General features: G+C 36.8%; 1 protein-coding gene across 1 annotated transcript in view; it reads right to left on the bottom strand.

Annotated features, from left to right (window-relative positions):
• The window catches only part of TRPC4 (transient receptor potential cation channel subfamily C member 4), a 142576-nt gene that overhangs the window by 18670 nt on the left and 103873 nt on the right, over nucleotides 1–20033 (bottom strand). Inside the window, exon 5 of the mRNA XM_088522219.1 lies at nucleotides 5710–5849. Within this exon, the coding sequence (XP_088378345.1) occupies nucleotides 5710–5849 (140 nt within the window). The remainder of the gene's footprint in view (nucleotides 1–5709; nucleotides 5850–20033) is intronic.

Below are 20033 nucleotides of genomic sequence, written 5' to 3'. Positions count from 1 at the left end.
CCCTTCAGCTCCATTCTGATTAATTCAAGACTGGTGATGAGGTAATATCCAGGAGAAAACAGAATTGAGTTTCCAGAGCATTTAAGACTGGACAAAAGCAAGAAGAAAATGAAGAGGAAAAATTTACAAGATCTCCTGAGAAGAGAGAGGTGTGAATTCCTCAGCATTCTTCTCTGTATTTATTTCAATATTACTATATAGCATGTTACCGTGAATTCTGATAGCACTTTACAATCCTGGTATATGAAAACTTATACCTATTAAGTAACTAGGCACAATTGCCAGTGTAAAGAAAGATTAGGATTGCACATTACAGTGCATGTTTAGATTAGACAAAAGAACACAAGGGAAAATTTCTGGGCTCCCCAGTAAACGAGGAATGTGGAGCTTCTAGAGAGGGTGCAGCGTAGAGCAACAAACATGATTAAGGGACTGGAGCATCTGTCTTATGAGGAAAGACTAAGTGAGCTGGGCCTGTTTAGCTTAGAGAAGAGAAGACTGAGAGGAGATCTGATCAATATGTATAAGGATTTGAGGGGAGGATATGGGGAGAATGGGGCTCTTCTCTGTGGTTGCCAGTGACAGGACAAAGGGTAATGGGTGCAAGTTGAAACACAGGAAGTTCCACCTCCATGTGAGGAAGAACTTCTTTCCTGTGAGGGTGACAGAGCCCTGGAACAGGCTGCCCAGAGAGGTTGTGGAGTCTCCTTCTCTGGAGATCTTCCAAACTCACTTGGATGCAGTCCTGTACCACGTGCTCTAGGTGTCCCTGCTGGAGCAGGGGGGTTGGACTAGATGATCTCTAGAGGTCCCTTCCAACCTTAACCATTCTGTGATTCTCTGTGATTCTGTGAAAATATACAATGAAACAAGATTTTAAGAAGACAGCTGAAAATAGGAAAATATGTAGTTCTTCAAAAGCTTAAAAATGCAGTCTTATTTTAGGAAAAGGTGTGAGTAGTAGCAGATTAGAAAAAAAAATAAGTAAAAGCTTTCATGAGGAAAACATAAAACTACAATGATCAAGGATAGTTATGATGCAGTAAAGGAGCAAGGAAAAGATGCAAATCATCAGGTGCAGAGAATTGCTCTCCAGGCTCTCTGTCAACTCCATTTATAGTTAGCAGAGAGAAATGGGCATTTCCAGAGTAATACAAAAGCAAATATCCAAAATAAGTCATATGAGTTGCTCCTTATCTTCCTTCATTATATACTGAGTTGAGGTAGAGGAGGACTACTCAGATATCTAGGAAGTTGGTTGACAAGATGAATCCTATCCAACTTTTTCTAAACAAAATCAGAAAAAAAATGATAAGGTTGAGAAGCCCAGTGAAGGGAAGAAAAGACTGTGTCTTTGATATTCTGATCTGAAATGCAAGTGAATATGGATTGGGCAACAAGCTAATTATGATGAGATGACTGGTATCAATACTTCAGAGGTTTAAAAGAAAAAAAAAGAGTTCAAAAATGATGAAGAAGATGTCGAAATCTAGAAGTAATTAAAATAAATGAAATCACTGCTTGTTGAGAAATTTGAATATTAGAGAAAGAGGAAAAATAAGATCCATGGATTGATTCCTCCTACCTTTTCATTGCTCCATGCTAGAACTATCTCAGGTTCTTTGAGAGGTCTTAATCCATTATAAAAACACTCCAGTTATTGCAAAAGACATGAATTTATTGCAGCTGAACTTAAGATGAGAAATTGGCATTCTTTATTAATATTAGGAAAGCTTTTACAAAGCCAGTCTTTCTTATCAGTCTTTTGTAATTTTATAACTCACATTTTTGTCTGGTGGTACAGGATAGCTACATAAAAAAGAATTGCAAAACAGTTTTCCTGCTTTTTTTTTGTTCTAATTTCATTCATATTCATATTCATTTAGTACAATGTGTAGGTTTATGTTATATTAACTTCCATAGATAAAAATCAGCCCCTTTCCATTTAAAGTCATTTTAAAGTGCATTTTAAGGGTCATAGTGGCCTTCAAACATTCCCATCAAAATCTTCAGTGTCAACAACATAGCCTTCCCTCACAAATAACCTATTTCAAAGTGCTGTCAAAACATCTTAACAGTCATCAGAACCCCCTCTGACTAATTAAAACACCTCCAGTTATAATTGCCTTATTTCCCAAACAAAAAAAGATCAAATGCCCTATTCTCTGTGAAAGGAAAATCAGAGGCATATTTCTGTTATTTCAGCTTATGATTCTGCCTTACTTATATCTTACTCCTATCTACATGCAGATACAATGCAAAAAGTCTTATGAACAAAAGTGAAGAATGAGCATTTTTTGCCTTTTTTTTAGTATTTAGTTTTGAAGAGATGCAATTTAAGAAACTAGAAATAACAAGTTGAAAATAGTGAGAAAGGTAAAAGTCTGAGAAGTAGATTCAGAAATGAACTGGGAAATATTCTAGCAGAGAGAAGACAGCAAATAATATACCTATCATTATATCATCATCTGGTTAGTTGAAGAAAAATAGAATAAAATAATGAATACAAACATTGACGGAAAATTAAGAAGAGCAAAAAATGAATTAAGCAGCATTTAAACAGTATAGCTTCAAAGCAAATGTCTGATGAATGTGTGATGTCACCCTAGGAATAAATGATAACAATTCCTGATGCTTATAATGCAATGCAAATCTATTATCTAAGACATTTGTGAGAAAATAGTTCGGTGATCATTGCTGTCTCATTAAGACAAAAAGCCATGAATTGTAGATGACCAAGAGAGATCAAATGGAAATGTAAATTGGGCCTCCTGAATGTTTAACACTGTCTAACCTTGGCCAAATATAAGCCTTTTTTTTTTTCTGATGGTGAGAAAAGGTTAAATAATTTTATTCACTTTTGAAAAACACCTTTAAATCCTCTTCTGAAAGATCATATGTGAATGTGAACTCTTGCCATTTTAAAATGTATGCCCCAATCTTTTCACTATGCTGCATTTCAGAGCAGCAGTAGGAAATGCAGGGGGGTGCAGCAGCAAAGACGTAATTTATAAACATAATAATATATATTACATACATATATATCTCATATATAAATGAATGTTGGATCTGTGAATCTGATAAAACTACAATCAAAATCAGTTTGTACTGCAAAGGGATAAGAGGATGTCAGCTTCTGCAGAATTGGTGGCAGAAGAGAAATTTCATCTTATTTACTACTAGGCAGAGCAGATCTGACATTTATTGTCATTAGGACAATAAATATGGAGTTTGATGACGTCCGATTTTTAGTTACTTTTTGGAGTTCCTGCCTTGAATTGGAATTTTTTTCCACACTACATCATGGATTGTGTATGAATCAGAGAGGATTTCATGTCAATGGCTGATAATCAGTAAAGCAAACTTGTACACAATCTTTAGCAGAGTTGGAAACAAACAACACTGGGTCCTGTGCTCAGGTTTAACAAATAAATAAAACCAGTAGGGTCTCCATGTAAGCTGATATTGCATCCTATTTGATACATCAGTATAAAACATATTATCCTTCAAAAACATAAAAATAGCCACTTATTTGAAAGCACAATTATTTGTATTTATAACCTTCCACCAAAACAGACATGTTGCTTAAAATTGCAATTGCTTTATCTTGTAGTCAAATAAAACATGGTACAGGGCACTGATTACGGTCATGCTATTTATCATAAAGAGAGCATTTTCAGTGGATACATCAGATAATTTAAAAAGACTTTGCATATTCACATATGCAGGAAAATAGCTCTTTGAAATATGTGAGATGCACCGATCTGATTTGAATACTGGGCCGGAAGTAAATAACTTTCAGTTATTGTCATAGTCCCCTCATTCAGAAATTGTACTTTTCTGTGTAATTTGTATTGGCCCACCAGCTGCTGTAAATAATATAATATCTATCTGCGTAACTGCTATCTGTCAGAAAGCTTTGATAGTTTTTACTCTGTGAACATTTGTCACACAGGTGGATTGTGTGAGGGACTCATCGTTTTATTCAAGGGCATTGGTTAAAATGGCTTCTTGAACAGTAGTTTTAGCTGCTTCACTGACTCACAGCAGGTAGAAAGCATTTAAGATCTGAGGTGCTAGGTGTGATTTGCTAAGCAAAGAAAGCATGCATTTTAGAAAAACCTGTTGTGCAAGGTTTGGCAAACAAAAATGAAAGTTAAGTATCACAAGGTACTGATTGTATTTGGAATCCTCTCAGCCTTATCTGGCATACACATGGGGAGCTCTCTTGTAGGCAGGTGAAATAAATGTATCTCAATAATAAGTTATGCTTGCATTACTCTTTTCAATGCATCTTTCTCTTATGTGCCGAGGTTCAATTATTTACCAGAATGAAGGCAATTTTACGGAAGAGCAAAAAGATATTTGGGTGCATCATTGCACATGTAGTAAAGTGATAATATCTGCAAAACCAAAAATAGTGCTTTATGAATCACGTTGATTATGAGTGTGATGCAAGCACTAATTTGGAGAGTAATGGAAGCATGCATATCCTAGATATGGATATGCATATCCTAGATATGCATGCTTGGAATCTGATTACTGTAAGCAGAAGCTGCCTGGGAGACGAAGGGATTATAATGCCTTCTAATTAATATTATTCTAAGATGTCTCCAATGCTTTGGACGGATCCTTTTTTAATTGTTTTGTTACATGGCTACAAGACTATTTGTTTTCCAGCCCCTGTACAGTAAAATATCCTTGTGGGTAAAAAGGTGCTTCACCAGCTTTAGATGGCAGATCTCCCCACACTTTTGAGCCTCCCGCTGTTTCAGGCAAGCAGCTCCAAACTTCTGTTGCTGAGAAAGTTTACATCAGTATATCCTCATGAATAGCCAGCAAATGGTGGGATAAATTAGGTATTTGTGTTGCTGTAAGTTTATGCTACATCCTAAGCAGCTGTGGTTTGAGACCAGGGAGCTGTAACCAGCTACTTGATGGCTGCTTCCTCTTCTCTTCCAAGCCGAAAGGACCTTGGCAAAGAATCTCATTCTGTGTACGTGGGGTAGCAGGGAAACACTACACTGATAAAAATGGCCAGTAAAAATGAGCTTGTTATTTTTACGTGGATGTGATGAGACCTCCATTACAGATGCTAAGAAATGCTTTCATATCCTTTCAGATGTGCTTTCCTTACATTTGGGACCATTTTGTGACACAAATATTTCATTTTCGCAGGGGATTTCTATGATATTATGGATTCATGTTAAATACATACAAAGTGTAATATGTTCCATGGCTTTGCCAAGAAGTAGTGTTTTGCTGGAAGAGGTTTCAAACAGTGGAAATATAAAGCTTTTCATAAAAAGTCCATTAAAACCGTGAGAGAATAAACATATCCATATCGTTAAGTTATGCATGTTGGGTGAAATTGTCTCAGTAGTAATAACTTCTCACTAAGAAACAGGCAAAGACTAAAACAAAATATAACTTTCTGCACACTAAATACTAGCAAGAACATGATAATATGCTGATTATTCAGGATCAGATAACAAACTATTGCCTGAAGCTACACAGAAAAAGATATAATCCCAGTTCGCAGTGTACATTTGTCCTGGTTTAGCTTCTATATGTAGATGCAGAGGAATCCATAATCACATCATATTTCTATATATCTGCACTAGTATGCCTCAGAAGCATAAAATATAAAAATAAGTTTAAAGAAGCATAATCTCAGTTATGTTTAATACTTATCTGAAAATAAATTACCTTTGAAAATGCAACAATTTTCAAAGAGATTGTTGCTAAGTATAAGGAGTTCATTACAAAGTCCATGAGATTCCACCAATCATGAATGTAGTCCTGAAGTCCACCATCCCACATCTGTTTAATTTCACCCCAGATAAAACCTGTAAATAGAACATAATTCATTAAGCATGAATATTAACCAAAAAAGTCTATAACTATCCTAGACATTATCTCACAATTGTTTTAGTTTCTTAAATTAACTGTAAAGGAAAGATAGATGAGTGGTCCAAAATGCACTTAAGTGAAAACTTATTTTCCCATTCATATTTCCAAGCTAACTTGTCAGTCCAGGTAAAACCTATTCTGCATGTATAGCGGCTATTTGTTTGGCTTCCTTCCATCTGTTTTTCTTTGACATCCTAAAAAGCACAAAAAGGGTCTCTAAACCAATCAATCAGTACTGCCAAATCTGCCCTTGGATTTCTGCTCTGGTGTAATTCAAGATGGAACCTTCATGACTGCAGGAACCAAGCCAACTCATCAATTTGTTTCAACTCGAAATAACACTATCAGGATGAGGATTTCTATTGTTATCGTCAATATCAAGCTAAAGTCTCCTTTCTCATAAGAAAAACCAGAGTCTTCAGCAAAATATTTTTGATTGTTTCTTTCCCTTGGGACCTAGAGGAACGAAACCTCTCTTCAAGTGTGCAGAACACATATTGCTCTGGACAGAAAGTGACACAGGAATATCCAGCCTCAATTGCAAATGCTGCAAGTTGTCTGGCATGAGCTCAGTTCAGCAGCTCCTGAGACAATTGTGTGGAGACTCTTTTTATGCTATAAACATTAAGATCTCTCCGAACAGGCCATATCACATTATTATATAATATGGAATGTTAAAATGCACAAACAGCAAGGGAACATTTAGATACATTCTGTGTTTCTGTGTATATACATACACACATACAGAGTTTTTTAGTTAGCAATGCCAATGGCAATTTCACATTTTTCAGTTATTTTTTAAAAGAAATTCTTTCTTTGTACTCAAAAAAAGATGCAACATTTATGGCAAAAGAGACCACTCCTCACCTATGAATGCTGAAATACAATTCAACATGACTTTTCATCACTTAGTTATCTCAGATTTCATACAAGGGCTTATATAGTTCTATACTGCTCTGTGCTGGGCTTAGCCTTGAAATGTAACGGTATCACCTAATCATCTTCTAATTGACAGCATAGAAAGCTTGGATGTAATCTCAGATGTAATTCATAAAAGGAAATTTCTTGTGTATTTTCATTTGTGCCAGATAATGTTTGCAGGGGAAGAGGGATAGGTAAAATGGGAGGAATACAGTTTCATTTTGTAGTGGTTTTGGCTTGAGTCCTGGCTTCTTTGGAAATGAAAGGTTCCCTTCCTTACTAGCTTGCCCCTGCAGATCTCAGACACATTTCCACCTTGCTCTTATATGTTAGCATCAGTAATTATGAGCTTCAGGAGTATCGAAATCATACAGCTGTTCCAGCACATTATGTTTTAGTAGGGTTCATTTTCAGCCAAATGGACATGTGATTTTTCAGCTGCCTGTAAAGTGGGAGAAACAAATTCTGTAAAAGGAGCACGGTGGGAACACATCAAGCAGAAAGTGGGAAAAACCCATTCTGATGTCCACATATTAGGCTGATTGCAACTCTACCTTTAAATCAGATCAAACCAATTCACAAAATATAGCACTTTTAAGAGGAAAAAAAATGATTGTTTTCTAGCTACAATCAAGTGTGATGATTCAAAGCTGGGAAAGACTGGAATATGATTGCATGACAGGAGTCAATATGCAGTAACACAGTTTCCACTGTTGTTGTTAAACTGCCTAAGTACCATCATGAAGGGAACACCCCTTTGCAGGACCACTTAGCAGGCTCCTAAATGCATGACAGTTTTAGCCTTGCATGCAAGAATTAATCATCTCCTCTTCAAAGGGCCGATCATTACCAACACACAGTATGGACAAGACTAGAGCAGATCTGATTCCCTCCCTCAGCCTTCAATGAGCAGGGTATGAACCTGCAAATATGATCTTTTGCTGCACCATTAAAAATACCCATTCTGTGGGCTGCAGTACACTCATCATGTTTCAAACACTACCCTGAACTACCCCTTCTCAAATCACAGAATGACATCCAAAATAAGCGTTATGTCACAGCACCCAGAGACGTGGCTCAGGGGAAGCCCAGGGCCAAAGACTGCTAATGGCCCCTAAGTGTCAGAGACAGTTCTATCTTATTTAATTTTATTTTTATTTATTTTTGTTTATTGCATATTTAATATTGCATATTTAGCACCAGGATGTTGATATTTTGAACATGACTTTGGCTCAGAAAGCAGAATGTTGCCCTGATAGAAAATTTCCGTCCCTTAGAAAGTAAGAAGACCTTGGAGAGATCCCTATACACATTAACAGAATTAAACTGTTTTCTCATTCGTCACAGTTAAGCGTTCCATTAAAATATGCTTTAAAAATAGAGCAAAAATAGAGGGGGTGATTAATAATACAAATAATTAAGGGAAAACAGTAACTTCAGGAAATTCTTCTGCTGAAATATTCCCATGATTCAAAAACTGCCAAAGACAAGGACTGACACAACACAGCAGGGCTGTTCTCTGTAATGTTGCTCAGCATCATATACTTTGACAGTACCAACTAAAATATAATAGAATTATGTACACACTAAAAGATAAATGATGACTAATGCTTCTGCATTTGATCTGGTTTCTACATCAAAAGCCAGATTGTTGTTCTCAGCACTTCCTGGGCTTCAGAAAATGAAAATATAATTGCAGAAGTTGACATTAACAGACAAATACTGACCTATTACAGAATTCCTGTGGAAGACAGGAACTACAGGTTGTTGTAAAACTGATAATCATAAATGAGAAACAATTAAACCACACTATCAGTAACGCCAAAATCATCTGGGAATTTGAAGTTCTCAGAGTACACTTTGATATCTTAATACTGCTAGGTCTCTTTTTTTTTTTTCTTCTGGTTCAAGAGAGTTTTTAGGTTTGTTGCATCAGAGGATTTTTTTCTTTTTAATCAAACAATTACTGAAAAGTGGAAATCCTACATTTTTGTTGACCATACTAGAAAGCTGATAGTTTAGTCTTTCTTGCCTGTCAAACCATCTAAGTGCATACTCAAGAGAAGTTGGACTCCATGGTACTCCAGAGAAGCTGAGCTTAATCATAGTGGGGAAGATTTCTTCCATTAAGTCCTAATTCTTCTTTTCAACAGCTAATACATAACAAATTCAGTAGATAGGTCATGCAGCAATGCAGTTAATGATGAGATTTCTCTTACCTACTTTTAGTTGTTTGCGATGCAAACAGCTCCATCTGCACTACTCACCCTAGGTTGCACTTTTAGTCAATGGAGAGAGAAAATCAATTCTAGAGACTGTCTCAGATGTAGGCTGTGCACTACGGATGTCTACATTTGGTCAGATGAATCCCAGTCTTGATGTCTGCTCCTCATGCAGGTTAATGAAAGAGCAATTGGAAACTCTTCAGTGAAGCAGAGCTTCATTTGAAAAGTGTTGGTTCACAGAACTCCAAATTCAGTGAGCTTTTAATGAAGCCAAAACATGAAGCATCCCTTCAGCAATCCCTGGAGATTCCCTTTTTTCTGGACAACCCTGTCAGGTGTCCTGCTCAAATTTTGGGAAATCCAAGTCTTCAGCTCTGGGCAGAAAATCTATAAGCATATTCCTTTTGAGCACTTTCATTGCTTTAGATATGGGAGGTTCTAACCTTGGTTTTGAAGACTCTCAAGGACCCTGGTACTGAGATAGGATTTAGAGTCAGTTTCCTTATCTGCTGATGCTACTGCTTTGGGTGTCAGCTGATTAGATTTGAGACTTATATTCCAGACAAATGGATATTTTATTTATGACAGATACTCAATTCATTCATGCCTTGTAGAACTTCCCAGATATATCAGATACCTAATATATTTTAAAACAGACAATACTGGAAACTAAAATGTCCCCAGATGGATTACCAAGACCCACAACGTCACGGGGGTAAGAAAGAAAGATGAGGTAAGTCTCTGGAACTGTCAGGTCTCTACTGCTAGGTATCCTCAGTGGTGTTTAGCTGGAACAAGAGATGCTCAGAAAAATAGAGCCCTGTAAGTCCTCCAAGTCTGCCTAGACATTATCCTACAAAAGTATTCTGAAATCCCAGAGGCCTTCTGCAAATTTGAAGACTTCTTGAAGGCCCAATTGAGCAAGGAAGCTCAGTGCTTCCAAGTTACCCCATTTGAGATTAATTTGCCATTTTGAAATTACAGTTACCACAGTTACACAGCCAGAGGTCTTGAAATTCTATTGTGAATCATAACTGTAAAAAGAACATTTTACAAGAATGAAGGATTGAGAGGAAGTAGAGATATCATCTCTACACAGATTTTGACACAAAATATCAAGTTTTTCCTGCTATATTCACTGAGAAAATTTGGAAAGGCTCAGGAAACTGAAAAGTTTGAACAAAGAAGCACCTCTCCGCTGCCCCATCATGCTGCCTTTATGATTTATTTCCTTTTAATATGAAAGAATAAACATTACATACTCTTCCACTTTATGGAACAGCAGCTTAAATTACATAAATTGAAACTGAGACTTTTAAACATTTGTTGACGTTGTTTATAACTAGATGTGAAAGAAGTAAGACAGAAGTAATCACAAGGGCATTTTGAAACAAGTTGGGATGATAGAAATAAATTTGATTAAACATTTCATAGTTTTAATGATATCTCGAGTCAGGGCAGGAATCCCACAGACCGCATGAGGCCCTGTAAATGATGGGTACCACTGGAAAGTTTCTTCTAGCACTGGGAGGTACTACATAAGCAATTGATCAGTGCAACTCTTTAAGTCCAGTTCGTCCAGTATATATAAAAAAAAGGAACTAAAGTAAATTAAAAATATTTTTTTTGAGAAAAAATAAGAACCTATGAGTTAAGTATATTTTCATTTTGCAGTATATGTTTGTGAACTTTGATGAAAAAAGTTTCTTCTATCAAAACAAAGCCTATATATTTTAAAAATAAGTTTTGTCCAAACCAACAAGATGTGTAAAGTCAAAATGCTGTCTTATTGAAAAACAAGAGACACTAAAATAAATTTCTTAGAAAAAATGACATTTTAAAAAATCAAATTTTCCTTTAGGGTTAGTTCATACTTTCAAAAAGTTAGCCTCCAAAACTGAGTAATACCTATTTTATACTACAGATGAGCAATGTGCAGATTTGTGTGTATGTGTGTACACATATACATGTCAATATATACACCTCGATAACACTAGCTATTATTTTATATTTTCTGATCTACAGCTATATTCTGTGTGTGTGTGCATACACATTTAAGTGTTTGTGTTGAGAATGTTAGTTAATGCACCAAATGGAGCAATGCTTTTAGTAATGCACTTAGATTTCAAAACTATAATTACAGTCTTGAAATCTTTGGACACCAGACACTGAAATGCCTTTTTAAAAATATGGATGTATTTTTCTTTTCATAAAGTAAGACTCAGCTTGCAAACGCACATCTTGCAACTCTGAGCACAACAGCTCAATACTCACAGGAATATTCTCTGTCCCTGTCTTTTGAATATAGCCTGGGGTTGGACTACAAAATCTCTTCACACAGGCTGGCAGACAACTTTTGGATGTGAAACATCTGGATCCGTCCTGAGTGATCTCATAATTCGTTAACTGAACTACCTATGGTTTTACTCTTATGGAAATCTCTCTCATTCTCGTGCAAAGCAAGCAAAAAACAACCCACTTCCTTCCCGATTTGAGGGTTCAAAGAGGGTGTTAAGTTGTAACTAAAAAAATCCCAGATACACCTTGACTAAATTTCTCTCCTGTACTATATCTTGAGCAACCACAAAAATGAAATAGGTTTTTTGGGGGCAGCTGTGGAAATTCATAAAATGTTATTCCATCTTCATAACACAAACATTTGGAAAACTGCCTTCCATTGTTTCTAAATCTAATGATGCCTCCTTGTAAATAATAGTGCCAAGACTTCTCCAAGGCAGGAATATGAAAAACAGTGTTTTGAACTCTGTTTTTTAAAAAGATTTGTGGATCCCTAGCTAGTTTTGGCCTCACCTTTCCCACAAAGGGTTGTTCACTCTGTACTATTTTTGTTCCTTGCCAGTAAGTGATGGGAAGCAAGAGGCTCCTCAGGGCTAATCTCTGTGTGCCAAGTTCAACAACAACCGTTCAGTATGTTTTTCGAAAACAAAAATTTCACTGAACTGTAAAATCATTTAACTGACAAACTCAGCTTTGCTCTACAATGAGACCTAGAGTTTTTCACAGGTACAACACCCCCAGCAAAAAGTGAGACAAGCTGCTAATGATCTAGAGCTCTGTCAAGGGAGAGGAAGTCATCCCAGAGAATTCAAGGGTCACTGGTAAGTCTTGAAATATCTCTTCTCTTTTACATCTGGTTTGATGAACCGAATCCTCTGTCACACCAGGCAAGGATCTGGGAGTAACGCTGCCAGAGGCACCATCTAAACCCCAATTGTCTTCATGGCATGATGATAACCAAGTGAGCTAAACCTGGGAATTCATCATTTAAATATTCTGTGCATATAGCTCAACACAGAATACTTTTTCACTTCACTTTCTTCTCTGTCAAATTCAACTTAATCCTTTCCCTCACAGGGGCAGTAAAGATGAAGTTTAGTAATGCCTCTCCAATACAATGGAAAGATAAAGAAGAATAAAAAGATTAGGAAACATTTCTTTTTTTTAGATGAACTACATCAGAGCTGAGAATATTCAGTTCTGATTAAGTAGAGCAGTGTGTTTATTCTTGTGCTCAAGGAAAGTCATATTTTTAAGAAACACTGATCAGCTCCAAATGGAACAAAGTTATGCTTACTTTGATTTAAACTTCTAATTCATAAGGACTAAACTTATTAAGCATTTGATTTTGGTGTAAGGGGCTATGGATAGATATATAACTATGGACATACAGTGCAGAAATTCTGCACATTTTTGATTTTGAATTCTGTTTTGCAATAAAATTCCAGGCATAAATCTAGCCAACCAAAAGTACCCTCTGATATTTTGCATAGTAGTCTATAAATATCTCTTTAGAGAAAAAGTATATCTTCATTTACTGCTTTTATGTCTCTATTACATTCAATAGGTTTACATGAGGAATAGCACATGCATAATTTTACTCATTATCCTTTAATCTCCTTGGCTTTATTGAAGCTGTTCGTGGCAGGCATTTATCAAAATTGATTCGTTTACTATAGAAAGCACTTTCTTGCTTCCGTAAAATATTTTCAGAGAGGATGAGGAGCAAGGCCTGTATCCTAACTATTACCAGAAAGTATAACCAGTACATTTTAATTTATAAATCAATGTGTAGCCTACAAGTACAACCTTGCAGTCTAATGCTAATTAATGTGTTGTACCTCTAAATGTCTGTGTATTTCTTATCACTCCCAGCAATTATTGCATTGTCTTTATTTTGCTATAATAAAATAATGAAGTTTTTTTGTTATATAGTTAGCAGCAATAAATTACAGTTTTCAGGGGTATGTAAGGCTTAGACACCCTTAGCAGTCTATAAGACCTGTGGGCACAGTAAATGAAACATAGCTGGTCTGTGAAGCACAAGAAGGTATTATGGCATTGCTTAAAAGCTACTGAAGCCCTATATAAAGCAAATCTGCATTGCACGTGCTGGTCAATGTCTGTTGTGCAGTGTCAGACCTTCCTTACTCTACACTCACCCTGGACACATCCATCCCTGGACCTACTGTGTGCTGGCTGGGGATCTCCTTCAAAAAATGCAGAGCTAAGGGGGTTCATATGCTAGGCCCATGCACTGAGGCAGTCAGGTTTGGCTTTCTTGCAGAGGCATCTCTGTGCAAACACAGAAGTGATGGTGAGAGATGCAGGAAGCTATGCCCTTCCCTTCTCCTTCATCAATAGGCATCATTTGTAGGTCTTAACACTGAGGATCTAAATTTCATGAATGGGAGCTCAGTCCCATGAACGAGTTTAGTGATTGAAATAGTCTGTGGGTCAAGACTAAAATTAGGAGACAGTGTGGGAAGCAGAATTCACTGAGCAATCCATTTTAATTCTCCATATATTACAAAAATTGAGTTTCAATGCCTGGTTGATGTCCACAGTGTGTGAATGCTACGTGTGAGGGCAGCTTGGCCAAGAGGGCCAGCAGGAACTGGAAAAAAGAATGAGTCTCAAACATGGGGTTTCACTATCACATAGGAGCCTATCTCAGTACATCAGTTGACTCTGTGAGAAGGTTTCAGAGTCTGAAGTGCCTTCCTTTCCCAAAGCACTTAAAATATTTTCCCCAAGAGAAGGGTCCACCTTTGGCACAGCAGCTTTACGGCTAAAAATACTTTGAAAGAAGATAGAGCATTCGCATATGCATCCTTTCTCAGCCTGAAAAATGACTGAATCTCCATGACTGTGGAGTGCTAGGGAAGGCGTAATGATGGTGGGGAGAAACATCATTCCTCCTTACAAAAAATGGGAGATTATTAAAGAAGCCACAGAATACATCAAATATCTTTAGCCTCCTTGCTGGGGCACCTATTAGGAAGCAAAGCTTTTTGTATCCTTTTTATCTGTTAAGCTATATGATTGTAATGTTAAAATGTGAAATATTCCAATACTAGCAGAACAAGCACAATGGTTCTCAATTGAAAGCAGGCCTGAGATGCAAAAAACTTATCAGCCCTTGCCAAAATCAGATTCCAACAATAAAATATTCTGGCTGCATTAAAACATCTTATTCAGTTGAACACTTGCTTATATATGATCTTTTTATGTCATATTGTAAAAACAAAGTGCTTGTTTGCAATTCTAAGACAATGCCTGTGGGAGGGAAGTTTGCCATAGCTAATGAAGGTGTATGAAAAAATAATATACAAACAATCACTCTTAAGGAAGAGAATTCCATTTACTTTCTATACTCTATATGCTGTAAAAGGCCAAAAAAAATCAGGCCAGAGCAATAATCCACCTAGCCTAAGTCATAACTCAACTGCAGTTAATACTGAATGCTTAGGGAAAGGATTTGAGGATTAGAAAAAAAAAGTAAGGGCTCTTCCAACTTCTAGGTGTGCTAAGCTTAGGAATTGCCTAAACAAGAGATCACACGTCTGTGATATGGCTTATTATGACACTGTGGACATCAGTGCTGAAAGACACATTTCCAATGGCTTTTCATATTTAGGGTAGGTTTTTACAAGAATAGCAAAAACACATTAAGGCCACCCATATTGAATTGGAGGTCATGACACTAATGGAAGAGTTTTCCCCCCAAAAAAATTATCCTGATTTTTTTTGTAATAATCAAAATAAAGTATTTTTCTTTGGCCTTATTTTGGGAAATGGCAGGATTCTACATTAATTTTACACACAGACAAATATATTAGCCAACAGCATCAACAACAAAAGAATAAGATCATCTACATAGAAACTGCTCATCTCAAATATTTAAAATTTGATAAAGGTACAAGCGACCTGAGTGGAATTTCGTGTTAAGGCAAGTTTCAGGCAGTACTGACAACAAGTGGCTCTGCTGATGATTCAATAAACAACATTTGGGTCCAGTTTTGGGAAACGCAATAAAAAAAAAAGTTATTAATCAACTGAAATGAATTTAGTGGAAGTCCCATCAAGCTGATGAGGATGCTGAAGCAGATGATGTACCAGAAGAGGGAGCTTGGTTTGTTCAGCCTACAGAAAAGATGACCAACAGGGGTCTATGAACTATTGTCCTTCCACTAACGAAACTAGAAGTTATGAGTAGATGAAGTCAATTTTGTCCCAGAAGTTCAGAGTCAAAGTACAAAAGGTAATGATCATGAGACAGACCATGACAAATTGAAATTGGATACCAGGAAAAAACGTGATTCACAAGTGGCTAGTCACCAGTATAGGTTACTGAAAGGTGCTGTACAACCTCCAACCTTGGAGATTTTCAAGACTTGACTGGACCCGGGCCTGAGCAACCAGATCTATGAAGTTAGCCTGTGCTGAGCAGTAGGTTGCATTAGGTGGCCTTGAGTGGTCATTATGTGCATTATTTTCCTTTCTGTCTGAAGCTGTGTTCCAGCTTTGTCTGGACGTATTTTCCTCTACTACGCTGTATTTGGTTATGTACTATTTTATCATGTTGGCCATATTATCCTGTATCTCTGCCCCCTGAAACAACTCGATTAGTTTTTTGCACGAGGCTTTCTTGACCAAATTTACCTTATATTGTGCAGTGTGTTTGTCACATCTATGCATACATCATTCTGAAGTGTCATGCTGTGCTATCATTTTAGATGAACCTTTTGCTCAGTATGAAGAAGCGTGTACAATCACACATATTCTACTTAGAAGTTTTTTGACAATTTTCACTGTTAGCAGATATCTACATTCTCTATAGATTCACATACTCCAATAATCTGCATGAAACTTTTCGGCAGAAAGAAAATAGGAAATACATTGTTAAAAAAAATCGCTGACGATATGCTGAACGACAAAATTATTATGAACATTTAAAGATGCCCATAAAAGAGCATAAATCTCATCAAAACAAATTTGCCCCAAAATGTCCTTTGCTACAGCCGCCCTGAACAACTGGCGAAAGAGCTCTTTAACCACATCTGTCGAACTGATGAATCTATGAAACTGGTTGTCAGCTTTTTCAATTGATCTTGGTAGCATTCTCTGGTGAGCTGAATGTCAACTGACAGAAATTTTAGTGTGGACACTGCTATGTCTGAGGCTAGAATTTAAGGCAGACAGGAACAGGTATGGCAAGACTATGAGGAGATTGGGATGAGGTGAGATTGGGCCTTTTTTCGCTTCCCTTTTGTATCACTGTTTTCATGCTAAAAAGTCACTCAGGAACTGATTGGTGGAAAATATTGTTCTTCCTCACTCGTGCCAGCAGATATTTCCACAATTGTTTCTTAAAGCTATACTATTAGCCTTTGTTATAATTCCACAGATAATCAACACAAATTGTAATACCACTTGTATAATCATCTAATTGTGTAAAAGAAAAAGAAATCCAGAAGTTTCCTTAGTCTCCATGGAAATGTAGCCCAATACAGGTTTTTCCCCTGAGCTTCCTACTCTAATGACACATTTCATATGTGATAATTATGCATATTCACACTCCTATTACATAGTAATATGCAAATGCTACTGTTTGATTTCTGGAGAGCTTAGATAGTTATGGTCAATCTTGAAACTTCTTAAATTCTATGAGGTATATATATGCTGAAATTCATGTTGAAGAGAAGCCTGGAAGCTCTAACTCCTCTTTTGCTATTCAGATTAAGAGAGGCAGCAATTAAAATGCAAATTACATGCAGAGCTATTTTAATGAAGAAAAGCAATTATATTGTTTAATATGTTAACAGTTTCGAGGTGTGGTAGCTGCTTCAAGATAACCTTTGCTTTGAGAAAAGGTTTTACTTAGTTACATTCCCAATTTATTCGTGAAACTATAACCCTACAGCTTTTCGTGGTTTTGTTTCACAGTTCATCACTTTACATCTACATCTGGAGAAAGCAAATATGTCTATGAACCTTTCTGTCTTAGGCTCCCTTGTGTACATTTATTGTTTACTACATTTATTGTTTCTACATTATTAAATGTAATACTACATTTATTGTTTTTAAGGACGCTGCTTAACTGCATAGTATATATAGATGAGATAATAACTGCAACCATTCTTAACTTATTGGTTATGACCTGATAAAACTATTTAGTTTATTATCAGATTAGCGGACCATGCATATACTTTGTACATATATTAAAATGAACAACCAGTAGTTGGTGAGCTCTGGTGAGGCTGCACCTGGAATATTGTGTGCAGTTCTGGGCTCCCCAATACAAGGACATTGAGCTTCTAAGGTGCAGTGTAGATCAACAAAGATGATTAAGGGACTGGAGCATCTATCATCTTATGAGGAAAGACTGAGTGAGCTGGGCCTGTTTAGTCTGGAGAAGAGAAGGCTGAGAGGAGATTTGATCAATATGTTCAAGTACCTGAGGGGTGATTGTAGGGAAGATGGGACCAGGCTCTTCTCTGTGGTGGCTGGTGACAGGACAAGGGGCAATGGGTGTAAGTTGAAACACAGGAATTTTAATCTCCATATGAGGAAGAACTTTCTTGTGAGGGTGACAGAGCCCTGGAACAGGCTGTCCAGACAGGTTGTGAAGTCTCCTTCTCTGGAGATCTTCCAAACCCACCTGGATGCCACCGTGTGCCATGTGCTCTAGGCGTCCCTGATGGAGCAGGGGGTTGGACTAGATGATCTCTAGAGGTTCCTTCCAACATCAAACATTCTATGATTCTGTGATTCTGGGACATAACATGACAAAATAAGGCTACACTGCAAGTATTAATACTTTTAGTCATTATCATTGTCAGGGTCAACAGCTCCTTCTAGCAAGTGCTTTGGGGTGTGAGGTTACTTTTATTTTTTTATTTTAACCTTTTATTTTTAAATTTAATTTTCTAGGGAGGAATTCTCCAGCTAAATTTTAAACTTTAGAACTGCCTTTAGTTAAAACTAGCTAAATGTCCTTCTCAAATCTTGATTTTTTTTTTTGGACTTCTATTCCTTTTTTTTTTTAAAAAAAAAATGGTTAATGATACAAGCCACTTCAGAGTGTCAAGGGTCTGTGTGTCACATATGTCAAGTATCTCAGGATGCTGTGAAAGCCGAACAGATGCTCACTACCTGGTAGTCTGGAATGCCAGAAGGCAAAGCTGCTACTTTCACTGCTAGGTATGGGGCAGTGAAGAACAGAACCCTGATTTCCCCCAATACTGGGTCATTTATTTCTAAGGATGCAATGTATCAAACAAATGGGCTTTGTATTGACTCCTTATTTCATGATGGTACACAATTGGGCATTTTTGGTGAGATATTTTTAATATTTAAAAATGAATTCATTCACTGATCAGGCTGGCATGTCAGTATGAAATGGTGCTCTAACTGGCCTGCCAGATTAATTCCTTTTCAATAATAACATTAGATATTGGCACCAATATTTTCCTCACAAAGGACACCTTGCAGTGAAGGCTGGCAGTCAGGACTGTTATGTTGTGCTATTGAGGGAAAAAAACCCAGAAGGCAGTTCATTTATGAAAGCCAAGTCCTTTTAAGAGCTTCCCAGCAAGGAAGAGTATAGACACACGCCTTTAGGTCATGCAGACTTGTTAAGTGAAAGACAGATGTGGTCCTACATCCTGCTTTATCTCTGCAGAAGAATATATAGCAGAAAGTCACTGATCCACTCTCCTCTGGAATATCAGGCACTGTCAATTAGTGTATTATAAATTCATGTAAATTATAAATTCAGCACTATAAATTATATCACAGATGATGCCAAGAGCCTTGTCAGCTTGGTTGTTCTAAAAAAAGCCAGGTGTTTAAGAGAAGTCATGAAAGTGTAAAGAAGAGGCATCTTAATGTGAAGCTAACAGTGTTAAAAGCCCATTAGAATGTTTCAAAAAAGTGTCTATACGAACTTGCCGATGTGATGACAATTTGAATAAAGATATCAAATTTAAATTCCTCTGATTAAACCGATCACGTCCCTCTTTGCATAATTTCATCTTGGTCCAGACCAGGCATATCTGGGCTAGCTTGGCTAGGAAACAACATACATAGAATGAAATGCAGAACACGGAAACATGCCAAGAGGGGTACCATCTGGCAGAGAGGACAGGCAAGGACAGAGAGGACCTAGGGTGGTGCAGTCCGGTAGGACAGAGAAAGCATACAGTCAGATATTCAAAGTTTACACGACCCAAACAAAACAAGATTTCAATAAATCCAAACTGAAATATCCAAACAGAGGGGTAATCTTTCCCTCACTTTGAAAAATTCTAAGGGATTTTCTCATTCCTGCTGATGAGAAAATATTGTTTGAAGTTGCTTAACCAGTTCTCATCAATGATTTTTTTTCACAGAAAATGTCTCTGCATGCATAGTTTAATGAAAACATGCACTGTATCAACACTATTTGCAATAAGTGGATCTGTAATATTAGAAACATATTTTACCTTCATTACTAACCAAAGTTGTTTATGTTATGTTAACTATTATGTAGTTAACACTCTGCAAATGGTGCTGTCCCTCATTCTATTGCATGAAAATAACTGAAAAATACACAGAAGCAGCCCCTTTTTAAAAACAGGCCTACAAAAATACAAAAAAAAAAAAAAAAAAACACACACACTTGAAAGAATC

Source organism: Tinamus guttatus, unplaced genomic scaffold (genome assembly GCF_059628265.1).
Source record: "Tinamus guttatus ecotype Peru unplaced genomic scaffold, ASM5962826v1 Tinamus_guttatus_pri_ptg000150l, whole genome shotgun sequence".
NCBI lineage: Eukaryota > Metazoa > Chordata > Aves > Tinamiformes > Tinamidae > Tinamus > Tinamus guttatus.
The sequence above is the reverse complement of the archived record's forward strand: the minus strand, read 5'-3'. Positions and strand labels throughout refer to the sequence as shown.